Source organism: Grampus griseus (assembly GCF_964374135.1).
Source record: "Grampus griseus genome assembly, chromosome: 6".
Lineage (NCBI taxonomy): Eukaryota > Metazoa > Chordata > Mammalia > Artiodactyla > Delphinidae > Grampus > Grampus griseus.
Genome location: NC_139000.1, coordinates 42,110,239 through 42,132,917, shown reverse-complemented (window position 1 = coordinate 42,132,917; position 22,679 = coordinate 42,110,239). Strand labels below are relative to the sequence as shown.

The window sequence follows — 22,679 nt, the reverse complement described above, 5'->3', positions numbered from 1 at the left end:
TAAAGAAAAGAAATGATGACCTTTATAACTAAGGCCTTCCTTCTCTCGGACTCTCTATTTTGACAAAAGCATCCCTCTTTTATGAGGTCGTTTACGACAATGTTGATTTTTTTTTTCCATTTCTGTATCTCTTTAGATACCCTGGTATCCAGCACATAGTAGATGAGTGCTCAAAATATTTTTTGTCTTGATTCAACATTCAAAGAAATAAAAAATGTTGTCATATGCTTCCAAGATATGTAGTATGTTTAAAATACTATACCCAAAGATTATGGAACAACTAACAGATATAAAAATAAAAATACATATAGAGATGTCATAGCTCAAATTCTGATGGTAACTGCTTAACTCAAAGTGTGATAACTGATTCTCACATATCTTAGCATGCTTTTCAGGCACTTTGCATTACGGCTACAGAGGGCAAATGGCTGATAAACCTCATTGTTAAAAAGAAGTCCCTTAAATAGCAAGATATACATGAACAACAACAAAAAGAACTTCTTTGATTGGTTCAAAAGCCCATATACCTGTAACCCAGGAAACATTTGAAATGCATGAATAGGTAACTCAGCTCTATATGGGATATTGGTTCATAACTCTTCATCAACCCTACGTACAAAAAAAATGCTATGTAGGACTTGATATGTATTTTAAGAGATATTAATACCTGCAGAAAAATAAAATATTTAAAAGGACCAAAGAAGCCAGAATTCTTATGTACCAAAACAACTGTACAAAATTAGAAGTACATTTTAATATGCCAGATCTTATTTTAATCAGCTATTGGGGATACTCACTTCCTTCTCTTTATTTTCTACCCTATTAGGAGGAAATTTAATATCTACTATTGGCATGTCAGTCTGCAAACTCTGCCTCTAACAGTATAACGATGGTGTCTTCTCCATTGTCCCAATACACACCGAACTCCAGATCAAAGTCACGGTTTTCTGTGCCCCTTAATTATCCTCCACAATCAACTCTGACTCACCATGGAGCCTTTATCGTCCTAAAAATCCATATTTATACTTGTTAGAATTTCATGCAATAGGGAGGAGATAACAACACTGAATCAGTTCTCCAGACAGGCACATCAAGGATGCTTTGTCAATCACCCAGTGCTTAGTAGAGACAAAGTTATGCAGTAGCCTATAGAATTCTGTAAGAGCAGAAAGGCCACATCACTAGGACACTTCTTGGCTCCAGAACAAACTGATTTAGAGCCCAGCTGCAAAGTCATTCACATTTGCCAAGAGAGGTTTTGAGTACTCTTTGGGACCCATCCCTCATACGAACAACAATTTAAACAAAATGAAAACAGAACAAAACAGGCTGACTCACTCCAACACTCCCAACTCCATCCTGTAGGAAGAAGGCTATAAAATAATGCGACGATTAGCCTAGGGATTTCCTTGTTATTTTCATTTTCAGAGCCTCCGCGTAGTGTTAAAAGTATCACATAGGGTCCAATTAGACCTGAACACACAAACCTGCTCAAACTTCTTCCTGTTCTGAGTATACCACGTGGTACCACAGGGTTATTTAAAAAATTTCCAAATCAGTAGTTAAGAAAGCAATGAAGTCAGTTTACCCCATACCCTATCATTTATCCGTCCACAGAGCACTCACCTCATTGTCTGACTCGACGAGAACTTGATCGTATTCACTAAGCGCTACTAGAAACATGATAGAGGTGACATTTTCAAAGCAGTGTATCCATTTTCTTCTCTCTGACCTTTGGCCCCCTACATCGACCATTCTGCAAGGTTAATAATATTCATATTAATAGCACATAAAAAAATATCAATATAAATATAGCTTTACTTACAAACTTAGGAACCCTACTCTCTAAAGAGAATGGTCATCAAAACCAATCCAATTAACACTTATTGAACATCTACTAATTTTCTGTTACCTAACAATCAAAGTCAAGACATTCTGGGTAATAACTCATTGCAGTAATTAGAAAGTTACCTGATATACATAAAAATTATAATTTTGTAAAAAAAAAAAAAAAAAAACCCTGTGCCAAGCCAAGGAAAAAGTCTGTTTTATTTAATCAAGCACAGAAGAGTCAGAAACAAAACGCGTTTTATTTGTGTTCAGCTCTAATGGCAAATACTGACTTCGGTTTCTTTTCCTATAAAATGAGAATGAAGATCCTCAAGTATTTCTCAAGGAAGCTACTAGGAATGACTACAAATGCATTTAAAAGATGTAAGATGCTACGTATTTCAACATGGGTGTGTAATGCTTCAACTAACTGCAAACAAAACCTCACTGATCTTCATCAGGAAGGTAAGCTTTTGGGGCTGTTTTTTCTTTCCAGTATTGACTATGATTTGGGACAGTCCAATCATGTTGGGTAACATGGTGCAATTAGCCTTATGCACAAGTCAACTTGCTAAACTGCTAGAAGTGGTATGTATAAAAACATCAAGATGCTATAAGAGGCCACCATTTGAACTATACCGAGGACTTGTTTTTACACATCAATTCTGTGCTCAGGAATCAACACTGGCATCAATTAATTTGAGTGCTAGTGTATACAGAAAATATCTAGCAGAACTTGGTAATGAATCCAAGTTTCTTCAAATTGCTGAATCCATAACTTGACTAAAATGTGCACAATGTTTACAAGATAAAATATTTTCAGAAAATGGGAGTTTTAGGTATAAAAGTTTGAGAGTAGGGCTCTTTAAGTGTTTGTTGAAAACTGCAGTTGTTCCTGGTATTTTCCTGCCTCTAAGGATCAAACCTAAACTAAGAAATCAAGAATCTTCCAGTGACTGCTTTGAAAAGTTTCCTATGAAACATATCTGAGGGGCAAAACAATGGATCCAGGGAGACCTATGAACTACAGACATTTTCAAAACTAGAAGTCTTAGGTCTTTAGAAATATTAAAATGCTAGCTCTTCTCTGATGTCAAGTCAATAATATGCTCATTTATATAAAATCCTCATTCCATGAAATCCTGTCATGCTAAACCCTATAAGATGTTTTTGATGGTAGCAAGAAATTATTCTCCTAAGTCATTACTTTTACTGAAGTGCCAAAGAATGTCCTTTAAAAGCTAGTGCCCAAAATGTAGGGAAAATCCCAAGATGTAACAGTAACCTGGTTTCAGATTTCAGTAATCATAAAGCAAAAAGGAGATGAAAATCTCCATGGAATGCTCTATGTTTTCTGAAAATATTCTAACATGGTTATAAGCAGAAGGAAATTTGGTGTCTCAAGTTAAAGATCTCTAAACGCAATGAACTCAAAACTTAATCCAGAATGCTGGAGCTACCAGCATTGGGAGCCTTGGTGATCATCTAATGTAACCATTTTAATGATGAAAAAAACGAGGCTCAGAAATTATTTCCAAAGTGTCACCCTCTTTATGGCTATGTCCATTAGAGTAGCGTAAGGCAGCCAGATGTAACCACAGGTGCGGAGATTGATCAGAATGAAACACACAGTGCTTTGCAGGGAATGATGGCGGGCCTGCCCATCAGGGTCACATGGCAGAGTTACATCACAGGAGTTACATTCATTTCCACTTCACAACCCTGTACTGTACGTAGTTGTCTTAAATGGATGGCTCTCCCAAGGAACTCAACTCTCTGCACACAAAGACATATTCATATGGCCTCATTTCTCCATGTATCATGTGGTTTGTATTCTAACTAAAAGTACGTCTGAGTGACTGTGTAATAAGAGATTAAATGAAAGTACATCAGTCTTGTTTATTTTTTCTCATCTTAAAAAAAATTAGACCACTTCAGCTGAAGTATTACTCAGAAGGAATGGCAGCAGTAAGGGAGAAAGTAATAAACTTTCATTCTATTTTCCTATGTAAATTTAGACTAGGTTAATCAATCCATTTCCAAAACCATGTATTTTAAAATTTTTCAGGCAACTCATTTTAGGAGTACAAAACAGCCCGCATTCTTATTGCTACTGAAAAATTCTACCTTGGTACCAGAGGACCTGGAGGAATCAACATGAAAGCTTCTGACAATCTGTAATTTCTACTATTAATAGGGTTATAATTTATATCTTTATACAAATGTAAAAATACAGTTTTTACATGTACATGTTTTACATGTAAAAATACAGTTTGTACAATGTACAAACATTGACCTCATAGGTAAAATGATTCCCAACCAGTTTTAGTCTGGACCAATGTTTGAGTAACTTTTAACCATCAGCAAACTATTCACTGATTTCTCAGTGATTTATCTTATTTATCTTATTTTCTGAAATAAGAAACCTGCCCATACACCTTTCCTCTGCTTCCTCTTTCAGGGACACATTATTTCATTTGTGTCTCCAATGATAATAATTGTTATAAAGGTGATACTGTTTTAAAGTCTACACATGGTTTCAATATTCACAGAGTTCACAAAATGTGCTCAAGGCAGCAGAGCTGGCAAGTGGATTTTACGGACTCAGGTACTACCTGAAAATGACACTTTGCAAGTCAAAGGGGTACTCGATGATCCCTGTGGTGGGGACTCGAACTCTGAGCACATCTTGTTGCGTAGGCAGGTAGGCAGGGTCGGCAACGCGGTCCAAGTCATTAAGATAGCTGGAGGAAGGAAGACACATGAGAACGTCAGTGACACCATCACACCAGACCTGCTGATGGAAAAGGAAGGACAACAATGAATCCTAAGACAGAAGTGGAGAGAAGGAAGAAAAGTATCAGAAAGTGGTAGAGTAGCTTGGGAAGTGAAAGATACAGTCAACCTTCTGTTAGTCAGAGCAAGGCTGTCCATCTATGGATGACCTGGTTCACAGTATTTCTCTTTTCTTCTCTTACTGTCAAATAGAACCCTGACAGAACGTAAAGGGGGAGAAGAAAAGAATTAAATGAGTCTCCTACCCTCTACTTGTTTAGCAGGTCTGGTGGGTAAGCAAGAGTTTCAAGCAAATAGTTTTTGAATTATTTATACAAATGTTATTTGTATAAACAAACAGATAACAGAGCTACACATAAGGTCAGGATGAATTGTTTTGCCTTTTTACAGAACATCAGAGCCTTTTCCCTTATAAGACAGCAGTATACCATGTCCTAAACTCTGTCCAAAGCCTAAGTCATTCACAATTAATGTGAAGCCACGAGATTTCTAGTTACTGAGGCAACAATATCGAAGGCCAGATATTCCCAGTGTATAGACTCATCACACCTAAACTTTACATTTATCTGCTTATATGACACTTTTCCATTAAAAAAAAGCTTTTTATTGTGAAATAATTATAGACTCACAAGAAGCTGCAAAAATATTACAGAGAATTCCCCTGTGCCCTTCACCTAATTTCCCCCAATAATAACATCTTATGTGATCATAGAATATTATCAAAACCAGGAATTTGACACTGATCAATACTATTAACTAAACTACAGACCTTACTTGGATTTCACCAATTTTTACACACACACACACACACACACACACATTTTTGGGGGTGTATACGTCTATGAAATTTTATTACATGTAGAGATTCGTGCAATCACCACTGCAATCAGGATACAGAATTGTTCTGTTAGCAAAAAGAAACTTCTGTGTGCTACCCATCCCAATCCTAACCCCTGGCAACCACACATATGTTCTCCATCAGTATAATTTTATCATTTCAAAAGTGTTATATTCCATTCACTTTCCATCCTCTCAAATTGCAAAAATAATTTACAACTTTAAGAATGACATAATTTGATATAACTGATGACAAACAGGTAAAAATGACTGTTCTGCATGGCATCCTCATGATTTCAAAGAGTCACTATGTTCCCTCCATCCCTGGAAGGGATGCAGCACAGATATGATTTCAAAACACACAACTGCAAAGTATATACAGAAAGTAACTAAAGTGTGAATAAGATTTAAAGAAAAGGTAGAACCATTATAGACTTGGAAGAGATTAGATCTTCAACCCCCATATGCCCACAAACAAGAGACAGTAAGTTCTGAGACACGTAACAGGGAATGTCTGGTGTGGAGCGTAACTCAGCAAGAGCACAAACACTCAGGTGACATGACTTACCCAGGATAAAGACTGTCTCGCCCTGCTATTCCTGCCTTAGTACCTAAAAGAGTGCCTGGCAAATAGTACTTAACGATTATTTGCTGAATGGATGGATGATTTCCCATGCTGAGATTTAATTTTAGCATTATTTAAATATCCTTCTTACTAGTGGGGTTTCCATATCAATGATACTGTTAAATTTGAAACTGAGTATTGAAAAAAATTTAAGTCTCTAAGATTCATGGGATCATAAAAGAGTAGAGCTACGTCCGACTTTAACAAAGAAATAAATTACTGCCTTTTTGGAGCTGTATCAATTCTTTAAGACAAAAAAGTACAATATTAGTCTGGAAATTCCTAATACAAAGCAACTATAATTAGTATTCTAGTGGCCTTGTCCCAAACACATCAATGATTCTTTAGCTGGCAATTAGCTCTCTACTGGCTGATAGAAACCAGCCCGGTATCTTTAATTATTGTAAGAGTGGCTGGGGGACAAAAAGAGGGAGAGGCTGGGAGAATATGGGCTTGAGAGGCAGGAAGGAAATGTAAAAAAGGACTGGACTCCAAATTTTAGTGAATATCCTGGCACTGTCTGGGAGGTGCCTGATGGGGTTAACAAGCCCATGTTCTGGGTGTTGGCCTGTATCTCATCCTACAGATAAACCAGCTCATGACTCCATAAATGCAAACTCAACTGGGTACTCTGTATAGATGGAGTTTTTTGATTTATGAGCTCCTTGATTTGAAAAAATCGAAATGAATGTACATTTTGAAATCTGCAAGATCATCATTTATTTAACTACTATATACAAAAATTTAATTCAGAGGAATCAGAGAACTTCCAATTCACATTGGCAAGCTTGTTTTTAAATAGGCTGCCCAGTAAACCATTTCTACTCACTTCACCCAATCCAGAGGTCAGAACAGAAGGTGGCTAAGTCTTGGACACAAGGTGCTACTGTGTTCTTGTGGGAAGAGAAATCGTGGCTTTCTGTTTCTTGATCTCTTTCTTGAAGATGAACTCAACAGACTACTCGTTGCCACTTCATTTTTAAACATGTGTCCTTGCACAGGAAAATTTAAAGAACCAGCACATGAAGTAAGAGAGTCCCTGTCACACTGCACGTGAGAAACTTGCTAGTATCTCTCCAATTCAGAAGGGTGAACCGAGCTCTGGGAAAAACACGATGGAGTAACACAGAATCAGGATATACACCTGCGACTGAAAGCCACTGATACGAGTTTAGAGGCTGTCCTAAAAATACTGTCAGTGGTTTCTCTCTGTGAACGCCGGGCACTACTGAGACATTAGCTGAATATCTGAAGCATTCATACGTGCAATAATATTTCCCCCCTGCATCTTTCTTTTGCTCCTTTTCAACGTAAGCATAGTTCAGAGAGTAACAACGGCAACGTAACAATTAACCTATACTGGGCACTTGCTGCTTGCTAGGCTCTGTTCTGTCTGTTCACTGCCCAGGTTTCAACATATTTCAAGGCAAGGAAATGACCATTAAAGATCCTCATACATTTACAATTTACTGGAAAGTGAACTGCACTTCTTGCTTGACATTCTTGTTGTTTTGTTTTAGGTGGATGGTGGAGAGAAAGGCCCACTTCACTTGGAGTAAAAAAGTTAAACTGATCTAATTTAACAAAAGAAAAAAAAAGGAAAAGAACTGTTATCAAGGTCTGCTAGTTGAAACATACATTATCTAGAACCTGAACCAAACCAAACCAAACCTAGAACACCCCAAGACAAGACTAGAAAAACAAAACAGAACAACAACAAACCCCCCCAATCAAACAAAAGACACACAACCTATTTTCTCCTACAGGAAGGTCTGGGCGGCTCAAAAGCTACCCAAAACTGAAGACCTGTTGCGGATAATTTGAGAAACAAGTAAAACGTGCAGGCCACCTAGACTAGCATCTTTCACTGCCAAAGAGAGGCCAGTGTGGAGAGCTTCTGCCTGCGCAAGCACCAACCCCACGTGTCCCCCTCACTCTGGGCTTCAGGACTTGGAGGGACTCACAGCACTTTCTGCATTTCACATTTGCTTAGGGAAAAAAGCCACTCTACTGCCTTAGAAATGGAGTTCTAGCATGATGAGACTAGCATATCCTTATTTGTTGATTCTTGTCATATTCTGAGAAGAGGTAATGATGGAATAATCTCTTAACTGAATTGTACTTTCCACTGAAGCACCTCATATTTGGGGGAAAAAACGCTGGTGGAATATGGAGGGCGGATGGGTTCATGTTGGATTACTCCATTCATTTAACCTTTAACTAAAAAACACTGAGGTCTGAACAATTTATATTGCAAAGTAAATTCAGAAAGTTAATTATAGTTATAATTTGTTTTGTAGGAACGATTCTGAGTGGCTGCTGAGGTCACTCTCAGTGTGCTGCTATGGTGACAGGCACAAGGTACATTTCCAAGGCAATGTATGTATAACAAGTGGCTGGCAGTAGCCCTCTCCTGATGTCAGAGAGAGAAAGCTCCATGGTACACACAGGACTTATTTAACTGTCTAGGAGTGAAGACTTATTTAAGATTGTGCTTGAAAATGGGTGTAGTCAAACTCATCTTACTCCAATCCATTCAAGGGAATTTAATGACTTGTCATTGCTTTGAGACATTCAATAATTGATAACTTCATAATTGACTAAAAAACTCCAAAAAACCTCAACATTTTCCCACAGACATTTGCCCAGTTAGGGTTCTCACACTCCATGGGGTCAAGGACCATGACTCCCTTTGTCCAAGGCTGGTCACCGACACTCAACCAAGGGCCTGGAACACAGCAGATGCTTAACATGGGACCCAAATTAAAACTATTTTATGGAAAACATTGTAGTGGTTAGAGAGGCAGGTTACACCTTCTAGGAGAAAACAACGGAGTGTGGGGGTTGTTAGATACCCATCTTTACATAACTACTTCTCCGGGCTATGACTGGCCTGCATTATGTAAGACCTAAATTCTGAATTCAAATGCCTCTGACGAATATAAAGACAACGCAGAAAGGAAAGGCAGTATCCACTTAATTTCATTTAGTAGATGCGCTTCCTGCTCTTCTTTAGGTCCTGGCCTCAAAATGATATAATTTGTACATCCATTTTATGACTGTCAGTATCAAGCTTTCAGGCCTTGGAATTCCCTCTAATCCAGGGCAAACAGAGGGAGTGGTCCCTTACTAACAAACGATTGTGACACAGTATCTTTAATGGAAGAAACAGGTTTCTGATGGTTTTCAGTGAAATGCAAGACGACAAAAAGACTAGTAAAATTTCCATAATTCCTTTCCTACCATGAAAAAAATGCAGGGTCATCTGAAATTCAACAACCATCTTGATCATGACATTCTGGTAGGTGCTAAGGAAATGAGAATTCCCAGGATATGATCCCTGCCTGCAATGAGTTTACCAACTTGTAGGAAAAAAGGGGGTTATATGAAGAGGAGAAACAGGGGAGTTTATTAGGGAAGGCATGAATGCTTGTATATTTTGGAAAGAGCCATGTTCTGGGAACTTGTTTGAACTGTCTCTAATCCTTGGTGATTATCCACAAAACATCCTTCTCTAGCATGACTGATTTATAAGAAAGACAAGGAAATCATGCCCATTCGTTTATAATTACACCTCGTAACTGCTAAAGTCTTTATACATTTAACTTCAGTATCACATCTGGCTGCAGAAAAAATAAGAACTTCAGAAAAGGGGTATAATCCATTACTTTAAATGATTAAAAATATATGCGATAAGCTTGAATGTCACTAAAACAATATGCTCTAATCAAACTAAATATGGCATTTCTCTTTTGAATGTTTTAAAAAGAGATTTCAATTGTTCCTTAGTTTTTGACAGCAGTTTGTCAGCAACAGATTTGAGTTGACCTTCACATTTAATTTATGCTCCAATCTGACATGTAATGAGAACTTATTTTCTTAGATCTTTTTAGAAGTAAAAAGAAAAAGCCCTACTACCTATGACTGGAAAGGTAATTGAAATCTAAGCCAAGAATAACATAGAAATTAGAAATTCAAGTGGGTTTGCTTTTTTCTTAATGAAGGAAACATGAATAAAATTTAGAGATGACTCAGCAAGTAAACAGTATCATATTACAGCCGGGGTTAAAAAAAATTAATACACGCATTAGGCATACAAGCCTTAGCAATTATACCAAAAGGGTGGAAAGCACCCGTGGGTGATAAGTGGAAAAAGAAATCTCTGTAATTTGTTCTAAATCCAACCAAACATAGATAGATAACTGAATACAGCACCTTGGAGCATTTAATGTAACACACTATGGGGTGTATGCTGGGGTTCTTCAACTCCTGTGTAACAGCCTCTTATCTAGAGGCTGTATTCATCAATATAAGAGAGCTGCAGTTAAAGTCAGATATTAAGATGAAGCTCTGGCACAGAAAATGACTCTGGGTAGAATTTCACAGTTTTTATTATTGAAAAGAAGGTTAGAAAAACTAGGTCGACTTCATTAAAAAAATTAAGAAGACCGTGTAAGAGGAAAAGTCTTGGGGGATGTGAAAGCTAGATCATGCCTGAGATCTTATTTGACACTGTCAAAAGCAGTGGAAGCTAAGGAGAAACTAGAAACTTATAGTTACTGTGTAGTTTCTACGTGACCACAAGGATCCAAAGGAAAAAAATAAAAGAAATTGTCAAAGTGAACTTAAAAAAAAAAAAAAAGTGAAAGTAACAGTTCTGCAAAACTGCCGTCCTGAGGGGAGAGTCAAGTACAGGTTTTGATGCCAAGACCCAACTAAGTCCCTCCCTCCTCTGGTAGATCCCACTGCTCAGATGAGCCTGGCTGGTAACCTGGTTAGGTGGGTTAGCTGCACGAGATTTCTGATTGCTCATTATACAAACACTTTCATCTCCTTAAGAGCTCGCTCTGTGGAGGGCAAATCAACTTTCCTTTTTCCTCTTTAACACCTGGTACACCACGATCGGAGTTCAAGGGGGTGCAGCATTTACTACAGAGAATTTGTTCATAAGAAACTATTTGTTTTCAGTACAAAATTCCAGGTTTAAAACACGATCACCTAGTGGTAGCAGGGGGGCTACAATCTCACAGTTTATGAAAGCTACTCAGGGAGAATATTCTGTGGGATAAAACAGAAGAGATCATGCATTTAAATTGTCCTTTGCCAATAAACTAAACCAACCCAGAAAATCAGATTTTTTGAAAGTAAATTAAATAGCTCGTAAAAAGATCCTATATCACTGCATCTAGTAAACAGTTTCAGTATCTTATATATGGATAGTTGATCTGAATGTCTACGGTAAAGAGACCACTCGTGTCAAGTGGGGAAGGAGCGGGGCACCTATGTGTGTGTCAGACAGACTCCAGGGCCAGGGCCACGGCCAGGCTTGGGTCAGAGCAAAAGATTCCCAAGTCTGTTGCCCAAAAAACAAATTAACCTTGTAATTAAGAGCAAAAACAAAACAACAACAGGGGGGAGGGATAAATCAGGAGCTTGGGATGAACGTACACACACTACCATATATAAGATAGATAACCAAGAAGGACCTACTGTATAGCACAGGGAACTCTACTCAATGTTCTGTGATAACCCATATGAGAAAAGAATCTAAAACAGAATATATGTATAACTGAATCACTTTGCTGTGCACCTGAAACTAACCCAACACTGTAAATCAACTACACTCCAATAAAATTAAAATATTAAACAACAACAACAAACAACAACAAAACAACAGAAGAGAGTAAGACAGGTCGAGAAGGAAAAGGGAAGGGAGCAAGAGGCCTTTTTCAATTTGCCTGTTTGGCTTTGTTCATTTATTCATCTTTTATATGGTAACTTTCAAAGCTGTTGACTAATTTTGACACAATTTTTATACTTCTAAAACATATCAGAAGCATCAGAAGGCTACTTTTTATTCTAGTCTGCTCATCTCGACTGTAATGACAGTGCTTACTTCAGTTAATTTACACATATTTATTGAAAATCTGTTATATGTTCAATTCAAATCACTGTGTGTGTTGGAGAGGGAGGGGGGCTGGGGCACAGGGAGCTGGTACAAAATACTTAAAATATATATTTTTCCTTTGCCTTTAGGGACATCAGGCTACCTGTGAAGCAAAGATAGCACAGATGAATCAATTAAGAAATAATTAAGTGCCAAACTGTGAGGTGCTAACTATGAATGCATTAAGAAGGGAGAGATGATTATGAACTGCAGTCACTAGAGAACTGTGTAGAAAAGTGGGGGATGAGTTACAGCGTGCAGACTGAATGGGACTGGAACAGGCAGAAGAGGGGAGAAAAGAGAGATGGGAAGAAATCAGCAAAGAAATATAATTTACTTATTCTTTTATTATGTTCCTCATTCATTCAACAACTTTCTCTTAAAGCCTGACTGAAAACTAGGCACTGTGCATAGCACTGGGTGGGAACCACAAAGAAAAAAAAAAAAAGGTGTGAATCCTGTCCTCAAGGAGCTCGTGCTCTAGCAATGGCAATAAACATGCTATAAAATAACCATTTTACAGCACAGAAAAGATGTGACTCAGAAGAGAGCTCCCAGTGATGGTAGCCAAGAGTCAGCCATGAGCAAAAGGTCGCTGACTACAGCAGGTCTCTCACGGTCATGTCTCCTTAACTTGGATATTGGTTCTATAGGACCAGAACTTTCATTTTAACAAGGATGATCAGGTCTGAGGAGCTGGTCATGTTAAACTAATTATAGACCACAATTCTTTAGATCAAGAAGCCACTGTGTGAATGAAGAAGAACACCAGGGTCAGCCCATAAGAGTTCAAAGAGGGCTTGGCAGGTGGGGAGTGAAAATAAAGGAACGGGCCCGATGGAGAAAGCAAGTGTCCTGGGCTCACTTGAGACTGGAGGTGGGGTTATCTCCTAGACAGGTACGAGTTCTCTTAGGCCTCTTTCAAAAGCCGGTCAGTCCTACCTTTGGTCCCACTGACTGTTAAATCCCATCACACTCTCAACCAGCTGCACCAGGCACTACAGTGGGGGCAAAAGCCAAGCCACATGAGACACAATCCTTACTCTCAGAGCCAAATCTACTCAGTCAACATTTCTGGTCATTTATGCCATCTTTAGTACTGGACATTCTGTGCACGGCATTTAGAGGTACTACCAGGGAACACAGTCTAGAGCTCTCTGACGCTCACCTCCTATCTGAAGTTTTGTTGTGCAAAGAGCTATTGATGGAGTACTGCTGAGGGACTGCAGGCCATCTGTTCTCTCAGTTCTCTAAAAATGAATCTCTGGGTTGATTCAGAGCATCCGAGGACTAAGGTAGGCTCTATCTAGATGGCAGACGTGGAAGCAGAGTGCTAGTTGCCTTTTAATATTCAGTCTCCTTCCATGGGAGGGGCTTGCAAGTTTTTTCTTTTCTTTTTTTTGTGAGGTGGGGGTGGTTTGAAATCAGAGAGTAAGTACTTTAGGCTTTGTGGGTCATTCAGTCTGTTGCAATGACTCAACTCTGCCACTGGGCACAAAACCAGCTTTGGGCAACACATAAACAAATAGGCTTGGCTATGTTCCAACAAAACTTAATTTATAAAGACAGGCAGCAGGTTGAGTTGGGCCTGCGGGTTTTCCAATCCTGTTCTATAGTAATAGCGCCCCTGGTTTCATGTGGGTACAATGTCATCCTGAGTAGATTGTGGGAAGGATTGTAAAGAAGAGGTCAAACCACTGAACGTGCAAACACTCTGCCGAAATATGAGCAAGCAGCAAACTGACAGAGTGAAGCGTCTCCCACATCCACTTTGCCCTTCAAGCAGAGTGAATGAATGACGAACAGGGGTCAAGGCAAACCCCTTTCCCTACTACATCTCTGTAATGAAGGTTACAGTGCTTAAGCCTTACCACCTCTAACAGCTCCAAGCATTCTGAAAAAGGAATACTAGAGACCAAGTCTTAGAATCATCAGAGTTCACCGTGGAAGACAAATACAGGGTATGTTTTATTCTTGCAAAAGGTTACTAGGAGAGGGACTTCCCTGGCGGCACAGTGGTTAAGAATCCGCCTGCCAATGCAGGGTACATGGGTTCGAGCCCTGGTCCGGGAAGATCCCACATGTCGCCTAAGCCCCTGCACCACAACAACTGAGTCTGCACTCTAGAGCCCGCAAGCCACAACTACTGAAACCTGCGTGCCTAGAGCCCTTGCTCCGCAACAAAAGAAGCCACCGCAATGAGAAGCCCGCGCACTGCAACGAAGAATAGCCCCCACTCACCGCACCTAGAGAAAGCCCGTGAGCAGCAACAAAGACCCAATGCAGCCAATAAATAAATAGATAGGTAGATAAAGGTTATTAGGAGATATGGCTCATTAGATAAAAGAAGACAAAAATAGAAGTAAATATGTCACGCGGGTGAATAAAAGGGCCACTCCATGTTATTATTGTCACTCTTTAAAAAAGAGCAAACATACGCAAGATCAATACCCTCTTCTGAGCTCAAGACAGCATTTTTAGTCATTTAACTATGTAGAGAATAATCTCTCTGTTCATTACATTTCCAGGTAAATTTGGGGGGTACCAGGTTTCCTCTTGACTGCATAGGGTAATGGTTTCTCAGATAAAGGCATTCTACTATTAGAGAATCAAAGGATTTCAGAATTAGAAGAGAGTTTAGAGGTTACAGAACAGACACCAGTGTCTGAGGCCAGTGAGACTTACGTAGTCAGAAGCCCCACAGGTGAGGAATGGCAGCTGCAATTCCATTGAAGGCTGGACTTTGATCCAATGGTCTCACCACACAATGTCTCGTCTGCCTCCAAACGCCTGCAGTAGGCTTACACTTCTTTTTTTTTTTTTTTTTTTTGCGGTACACAGGCCTCTCACTGTTGTGGCCTCTTGCGTTGCGGAGCACAGGCTCCAGACGCGCAGGCTCAGCGGCCATGGCCCACGGGCCCAGCCGCTCTGCGGCATGTGGGATCCTCCCGCACCAGGGCACGAACCCGTATCCCCTGCATCGGCAGGCGGACTCTCAACCACTGCGCCACCAGGGAAGCCCTACACTTCTTTTTAATAGTCAGATAAAGAGTAAAGTTAGAATGGCTGTGAGAGTTAGAGATAACACACGCTCAGGTTCAAGTACTTGGCTCATGAGTCAGGAACTAATTTTTAGCAAGGTACTTCTTCAAGAAGGATTCAGCCCCAAAGCAGGCCGATATGCTAACCTACCTCTGAAAATTCGCTTTGCATTTAAAATCCAACATTCAAATTCCTTGTGCGTTTTTAAATTAAATTAAAAATTTAAGCATGAAGTTAGAAGTAAACTCCAAATGTGACTTATGCCCAAAAGCCAATTTTCATGTACTTTGGATTCAAGGGCTGTGGAACATGAGGAAATTTCAAGGTGTCCAATCTACTGAAATCCCTGGAGGGGTACTTCAGTAAAGCAAGATTAGGCATTACTTGGTCCCTGAAGGTGAACAAGGATACAGCAGTCTTTTGCCAAAAGCCTGCAGTGTGAGGACTTTTCTCACTATATGCCAAGTTGATTGAGATTTGTGTTCTCTGGCTAATGTCAGGGAGCTTTTGGTACTGTAGGCAGTGAACTCATTTGACCTGACGTCTCAGTATATTAAGGCAGGTGGTGAACCCCAGCCAGAAAAAAAAAAACCAAAAACCTACAGCCATCTGTTTATTGTATTCTTTACCTAAAGATATTCAGAGCCCTCAGACTTTTTAAAATCAATAACAAAAAGGGTAATAAGGGAATCTACAAAACTCTCCAGCACCTTAAAATGCTTTTTTAGTCTTTCATTAAATAGAACTGGGAGAATATGCCAAATTAAAGCCAATTGCAAACTTATCCTAAACTGCTTATCCGTCGTCTGGAATTTCCCATCTCCTTGTTTCTACCAGCGCTGCCTGTCCTTTGAGCCATCCGATTGTTTATTATGATCAGCAAGTTGGCTAATCAAAGTAGAAAAAGGAAAGCTCAAATCAGTTATTGGCTCTAGTTTGACTCCAGTAAAAAGTTATCGGATGGAGTATGGGAAAAGGGGTTAAGACTGTAGACTAAAATAAATAATATTTCTCAATTCTGTGTGACCTAGAATATCTTCTATGTTGTATGAACGATCGATATACTGTTAAACGTGGCTAAATTTTGTGGACGATAATCAAAACCCTGATGGGTGTGTTTTCCAGTAAATCGGAGCTACCTATAGGCAACGTTAATAAAGATTAATAAATAATTTGTATCTTTCATGGTAAGTGATTTATCTAATCAGAGCTATTTTATCTATTAGTCTATCATCTATATATCTAACAACTGTCAATTATCTCTCTCCCTCTCTCTCTCTCATTCATCCAACCATCCATCTATCCATCCATCCTCTGTAAGGCTGGATTTCACAGTGGTTAAAAACCTGGGCTCTGGAGGCAGCAAATCTGATTTCAGTTCCTACTCCTATCACTTACTAATTGTGTGACCGTGAACAAGTCACTCAACCTCTCTGAGAGCCTGTTTCATAGGGATAATAAGAAATAGCTACAGTTTTGCATATAAACGACTAAGCACAGAATCTACCATACAGGAAGTAGTCAGCAAATGGCAGCTGTTTTGATAACAGAACTTTCCACATGCCAGATCTTCAAAAACAGCAGGAAAAAAGACTTAAATGCCTTTAGCTCTGGAACTTCATAGTTCGTCTATAATGGCCAAAGACAGATAGTGCCTACATCACGGTCACTGAAACAGTGGAAATTACCCATCTATGATTTCATGGAACAATCATTTGTGAAGGTCAAACGTGAGCAGTCAATGTTAGGCACTGTGGGCAGAGGAGAGAGACACTTCGGTAAACACGATACCAGATACAAAGGAGATCTGTACAAGTGTTAAGATACATGACACAGTGACTCACTCTCTCTGGTGTTGGGCAAGACTTTCAGAGGGTGTGACTCCTGAATTGGGTCTTGAAGGATAAATAGGAGCTCATCAGATAGAAAAGACGAGAGGCATGCCTGGCCTCTGTTCTCAGTATTCCTGGCAAGTGGCCTACACTGACTCTCACAACCAGCAGGGTCCTGGAGAGAACTGTTGTTAAGCTGAAAACTGTAAGCAGATGGGCATGGCAGGCACGGATTCTCACACGGCTAGAGATTAGGTATCTACATGTTCCCTAAATCTAAACTGAAGAACCACAAGGAAGACAGTCAGTACTCAAGGAGGCTGGTCTTAAATTCAGAAAGATTTCTGTAAGGTGATGTCACCGTATAAGAAATTAGGTGCAGAATATCAGCAAAGTTTTTAAAATTTTAATTATAAAGACAGAAAGAACACATGCTTCCTCATGAAGTAACAGAGGCAGGATAAAATACTAAAAGACACACCAGTGGAATGTACACAAAGGTCAGAAAGGAAAAGGGGTAACAACCGTCTCGAATGCAGAAAAAGGAATTATTCTGAGTTACTCTTTGAAAATGAATTCAGTACTGGGAATCAGTGATGCTCAAGACAGGGGACCTACATCCTCATCAGTACTATCCCCGCAGTTCATGGGGCGTTCCCTGGACCACACTGGGGGAACATGTGGAACAGAGCAGCAAATGGGTGAATCCAAAAAGCCACTGGTCTTATCTTTGTGCTGGGAAGGTTTTCCTGGCTAAGGAAAAGGAAAATGCCTGGGACTAAGATGGGGAAGAATAAAGTGACTCTAATACTTGGCCTCCCGGCACAATGGGATTAAAGGCAGGCCAGCCAGGCTACTTGGGCCCTGATCTATAATATAAAGAGTGCTGAAACATCCTGGTTAGAGATCAGAAACATGGATGGAGTCAGCTAACTCAGGTTTCCACACACAACTTACATAATTGGCAGGAATAGATTGGTTCTACTCCCTGAAAGTAAACAAGAGTCTTCTAGAGAAAACGAAGGGGAAAAAACCAAAACACCTCCCTAGGTTTCATTTAGCTAAGGTGACCAAATGTCCCTGTTTGACTAGGAGATTCCCAGTTTATGCCTGCTATTTCATTGCAATTATTAACAGTAACCCCTTCCTTCTCAAAATGTCCTGGTTTGCGTAAGTTATACAGGCACCATCTATTTAGCCTATGTAACAAATTACTGTAACGAAAAGACTGAATGAAACACATTCCTTTTGGTAGAAAATGTATTTCAGGATGAGCAAATAGCACCAGTGGAGCAGAAAACCTTCTACTTCATAGAAGAATGCCAACAAAGACCAAATGATAAAAGCAGAAAATCATTCCTTTACAAATCCTAATGGAATTATTAAACCAGGTAAGACTTATTGATTGGAATTAAAACGATCATGTGAAGAGTCGACGGGGAACTGGAGATTACACAATGACCAAGTAACACCACACAGATTGCTTTTGGTGGCAGAAGGAAAAAAAATATAACTTTATAATGGAGGCTGTCAGTGCCCTAACACTGTGGTGAACCTTAACTTACCACTGATGGGTAAACCAGTGTATGACATCACTTAAAGTGTATTCTACTCACAATGGTTAACTGGAATCTAATCAAGTTTTTAAATGCAACTTCCAGTTTGTAGAAAATCCAAGAGACGGAAGAGAAAGTTAAATCATGCTCTGAGGCAGCAATCAGGCCCAATCCAAGCCAATCGTTTCGACATGCCAGTGAAATACAAAGCAGGTCTCTACTAGGTTAAAAGAGACTTAAGGGACATAAAAACCAAATGCAATGAGTAGCCCTAAAATCGACTGACTCTAAAGGACATTTTGGAAGAATGTGGGAAATATGAATATGAACTGGGTACGGAATGATGAAAAGGACGGCTGATTATTTTTAGGTATAATATGGTATTATTTATTATGTAAGCAAATGTCCTATATTTTCAAAAAGATGCACACTGAAATTTGGGTATAAGGACATATAATTTACTTTATTCCTTCTGCATAAAGATATGGTTAAAAAAGAAAAAAGTGCATGTGCATGCACTTATATACCCACATGATGTACAGTTTAGAAAATCGAGTTCTCCCTATACCCATCAGGGGAAAGTAGGACTGTTTAAAGAATAATCACGCGAAGGAGTTGAGATCAGCCTGTCCCAGGTGCCCCCGTATCTTCAGCTCTAACATGAGGGATGTGCCCACAGAGCAGGCGTGTTTTTACGGTAGACGCAGGCTGTGCGACAGAATTCTAAGATGGTGGCTCTCCCAGCATCACAGTGCTAACAGGGGCCTGGAGAAACCGCTGCGGATAGCTCTTTGCCCTAAAGCAACTCATGGGTACTTGTCTGGGAATGCACAAATCTAAACTGAAGGAATGTCACCAGACATATGGTGGAGCTTTGCCTCAAGAGCACAACAGCAGCAGCCGACCCAGGTGTCCTCAGGGCAAACAGGAATCTCTCTGAGGGCCTATCCCAGGAGCAGGAGGCAAACCATTTCCTAAGGGGGGTGGGGCCCCAACCCTGGTAAGCAATATCCTTATGGGACACTGGTGCTCTGATACCCTAGTCGCAAGACCTCTCTGTAGGGAGAACAGATCTAGGTGGCAGGTAAAGAACAGAAGAGGTAAGGAGGAGGGGGAGAGACAGGATTTATGATAAAGTAAAAAGACGGGGGTTAGAAATGATGAGAGGTGGAGGATTTATTTGTGTATGTAACTTTATAATGGACCAGGAGGGACGTCACAATAGCAAAGTGAGAAGTGAAGAGGAGTTAAAGGAGAACCAGAGGTGAGGGCGGACAGCGGAAGACATAATGAGCAGCAACAGGAACGAGGGGTAAAGCACAGCAGCAATGTGGGGGAGATGGATGGAGTCTGGAATGGCAAAGGAAACAGAAAGACAGAGGGGGCAGGAAGTAAAAGGAAGACAGCAGGTCAAAGGTTGAGGGGGCAGAATTTGGAACACATCAGAGCTGAACGCATCTTCTTCATCTCTCTACTCACAGGAACTTACACAGTAGGAATTCGGGGGGGGGCGGGGGGAGGAGAGAGGGAGGGAGGAAAGGAAGGGGGCGAAGGAAGGCGGGCAGACACGGAAGAGGAAGACTGAGGACAGGCAGTGTGGAAGGCTCCGTGAAGGCGTGGAAGAAGGACAAAAGAAGTACGGAATGAGGAAGCGCTCATTTCAGAGGCCCAGAGTGGTGGGTATTAGCTTAAACACGACAGACACGGTGTTCCTGAGCGTTCCACGTCACATTTCAGAATTACGTCGTTCAGATTTACCTTAGGAATACAAGAATTGTTTTGACCAGGCAACGTTTCTTTGGCTAACCTGAATCATAACTTATCTTATACAAATGCCTAGAACTAGGGTAAGAGCACGATCCACTTTACTTCAAAAACAGAGCCAAACAGCTCTTGGATGTCCTCTGCACTGCTGAGTGACGCCAATCAGCCTATGGGGCTCCTTATTTTCCCCATGGTCCTGCTCTCATCCAGAGGGTCATTTCAACACATGAACTGCCCTGAGGCTGCTGAATATTTTCCACCCTTTCTTCTGTCTGCCCAGAACCAATACAAGAGGCAAATGCTGGGTTACCATAATTAATGTAGACAGAAATCTGGCTAAATACTACTAAAAAAAATCCATTTTTCAGGCGCCCAATTATCTACATTGCTGACCACATTGATTACATTAATCCAATGACTGCCAGAGCTTTACTTTCTTTCTGTTAGGCAAGATTTAATCTAGAGAACTAACAAAGCTCTCTAGGATGCAAATCTCTCCCAGGACACATGATTTTGATTGACAGCTCGCAAAATAATTCGGGAATGCATGCAAAATTCGACTCCCACGCAATTTTCATGCAAAGGCAAATCTATCCATCAACATAACAGTGGCTCCCAGGAAGCAGTCAAGGTTCTGTGCCTGCAAACTAGAAACCAGGAGGTCTGATGTTTGCGAAGCCATAATCAAGCGCATTTGTTTGCGGTTCTTAATGTGTGTAGGTGTTTTCCAGCATATGAGTAAGATCCGACATTTGCATTAAAAATTATTATTACAAGATTTCAAAGCACAATGAAGTATGTGTTTGAGAACTGCTGCTTTACAATTTGGGGAAAGAGACAGGTTAGTGAATGCAGATTCCTAGAGTCTTCAGTTTGCTTTTCAAACAGAAAACAGTAAAATACTCTCCCTGACTCATCATGCCAGTCCCTTACAATATAGTTGAAATTTATGAGGTTAGCACAAGTTTAATACCTATACTTCCTAACTGTGCAGTTAGAATCAGATAACAATACACACATTACAGAACACAGAAGGTCTCACTGCAGAGCACCTGCACGTGAAAGTAAAGAGAAAGATGCAAAGGGCCTCCTGGAGGAATACTTACTATTTGGTAGAGTCAGATAACTGATATTCCCGTCGTCTGTCATAGCATTCCTGGATTCCAGGATCGTTCCATAAACTCTTTATTGCATCTACATACGGATTCTCAAAAGCAGACACCTTCTCCACATCAACTTCTCGAACTAATTGTGCGTGAGCCTGTTTAAAAAAAAAAAAAAGTTTTAATCTCCTTTCCATCGCTGAAAATTGCCTTTGGTTTGCACATTACATTGTGCACAAGTGAGGTCTTTCCTCATATACTGGTTTTTGAACTGGTTTATAATAATGTAATGCTTCTTTTTTTTTTTTCCTTAGATAAAACCCAGTCTCAAATCTTTCCCTCTAGATTAAACCATGAGGCTACCTAAAGTTGACTAGAGGAAAGCAGAGTGTTTGGTTCCCGTCGGAACAATGAGGATGTCATGCTACACGTAATGACTGTTTACAGGTGATGATCACAATCCTAAAACAATTAATGTTATTAAAGGGAAAAAAGAGACACGTATCCCCTCTGTGTTTATAATAATCAAACGCATAATATACCCAGCCCTGAGTGTTCTCATGGGCTGGGTATTCACTGAGTAGCAGAAGCTCAATCAGACTCTTCAACTAATCAGGGTTAGTTTCTATGGCTCGCTTCTGGGATAGGGGTAAACCCACAGAAGAACAGTCAATATTAACGACTGAACCTGAGCAGTGGTAGGCGTGCCTCTCCACTTCCACACCCCTGAATTGCCAATATTTATTTTATAGCTGCCTTATCTACACTATCAGATTGAGGCGGCTATTCAGTATTTTTTTAACAAGGAAAAAGGACTTTGTTATTTTCATTATACAACATTTAGCAGGAAAGAGGTAAAAAGATTTAAAAAAAATTTTTCAACAAGATTGAAATCAAAATGTTGTATGGTCAACCCCCAAATTAACCAGAATATATCATTGTCTAACAATCTCAAACAAAATAGGTTTTCATGGGTGTAGTTTACATGTAAATTACATGTGCACATGAATATATAAACTAATTATCTTGAAAACTGGAGACACATGGCTGATAATTTGTTACAACAGTCTTGATTTTGTACAGATAAACTTCTGAACTAGGTCAGTGAATGGTTATCTTGATTACATGATGACCCAATTATTCTTTTCATAGAGTTTTAAGCAGATAGAATTTAATAAATTTAATCCACGTTAGGCCTGTCTGGTTCCCCATCTTTATCTTCCTTCTCATCCCGTAAGAGGGAAGGGCCCCATGTCATTAGACTAATCTTGACTTAGAGAAAGTTTTAAGAAGCCCAACATGCCAAGACTGAAGAAACCACCTTTCTTGCTAGCTCTGCTCTGACCC

At 39.9% G+C, this 22,679-nt stretch overlaps 1 protein-coding gene across 1 annotated transcript in view; it reads right to left on the bottom strand.

Moving 5' to 3' along the window:
* LOC309823695 (guanine nucleotide-binding protein G(q) subunit alpha) overlaps positions 1–22,679 on the bottom strand; it is a 291,379-nt gene that overhangs the window by 67,406 nt on the left and 201,294 nt on the right. The window contains exons 3-5 of the mRNA XM_082656228.1: positions 21,336–21,490; positions 4,446–4,574; positions 1,627–1,756 (exon numbers count right to left, since the gene is read on the bottom strand). Coding sequence (XP_082512354.1) covers positions 1,627–1,756; positions 4,446–4,574; positions 21,336–21,490 — 414 coding nt within the window. The remainder of the gene's footprint in view (positions 1–1,626; positions 1,757–4,445; positions 4,575–21,335; positions 21,491–22,679) is intronic.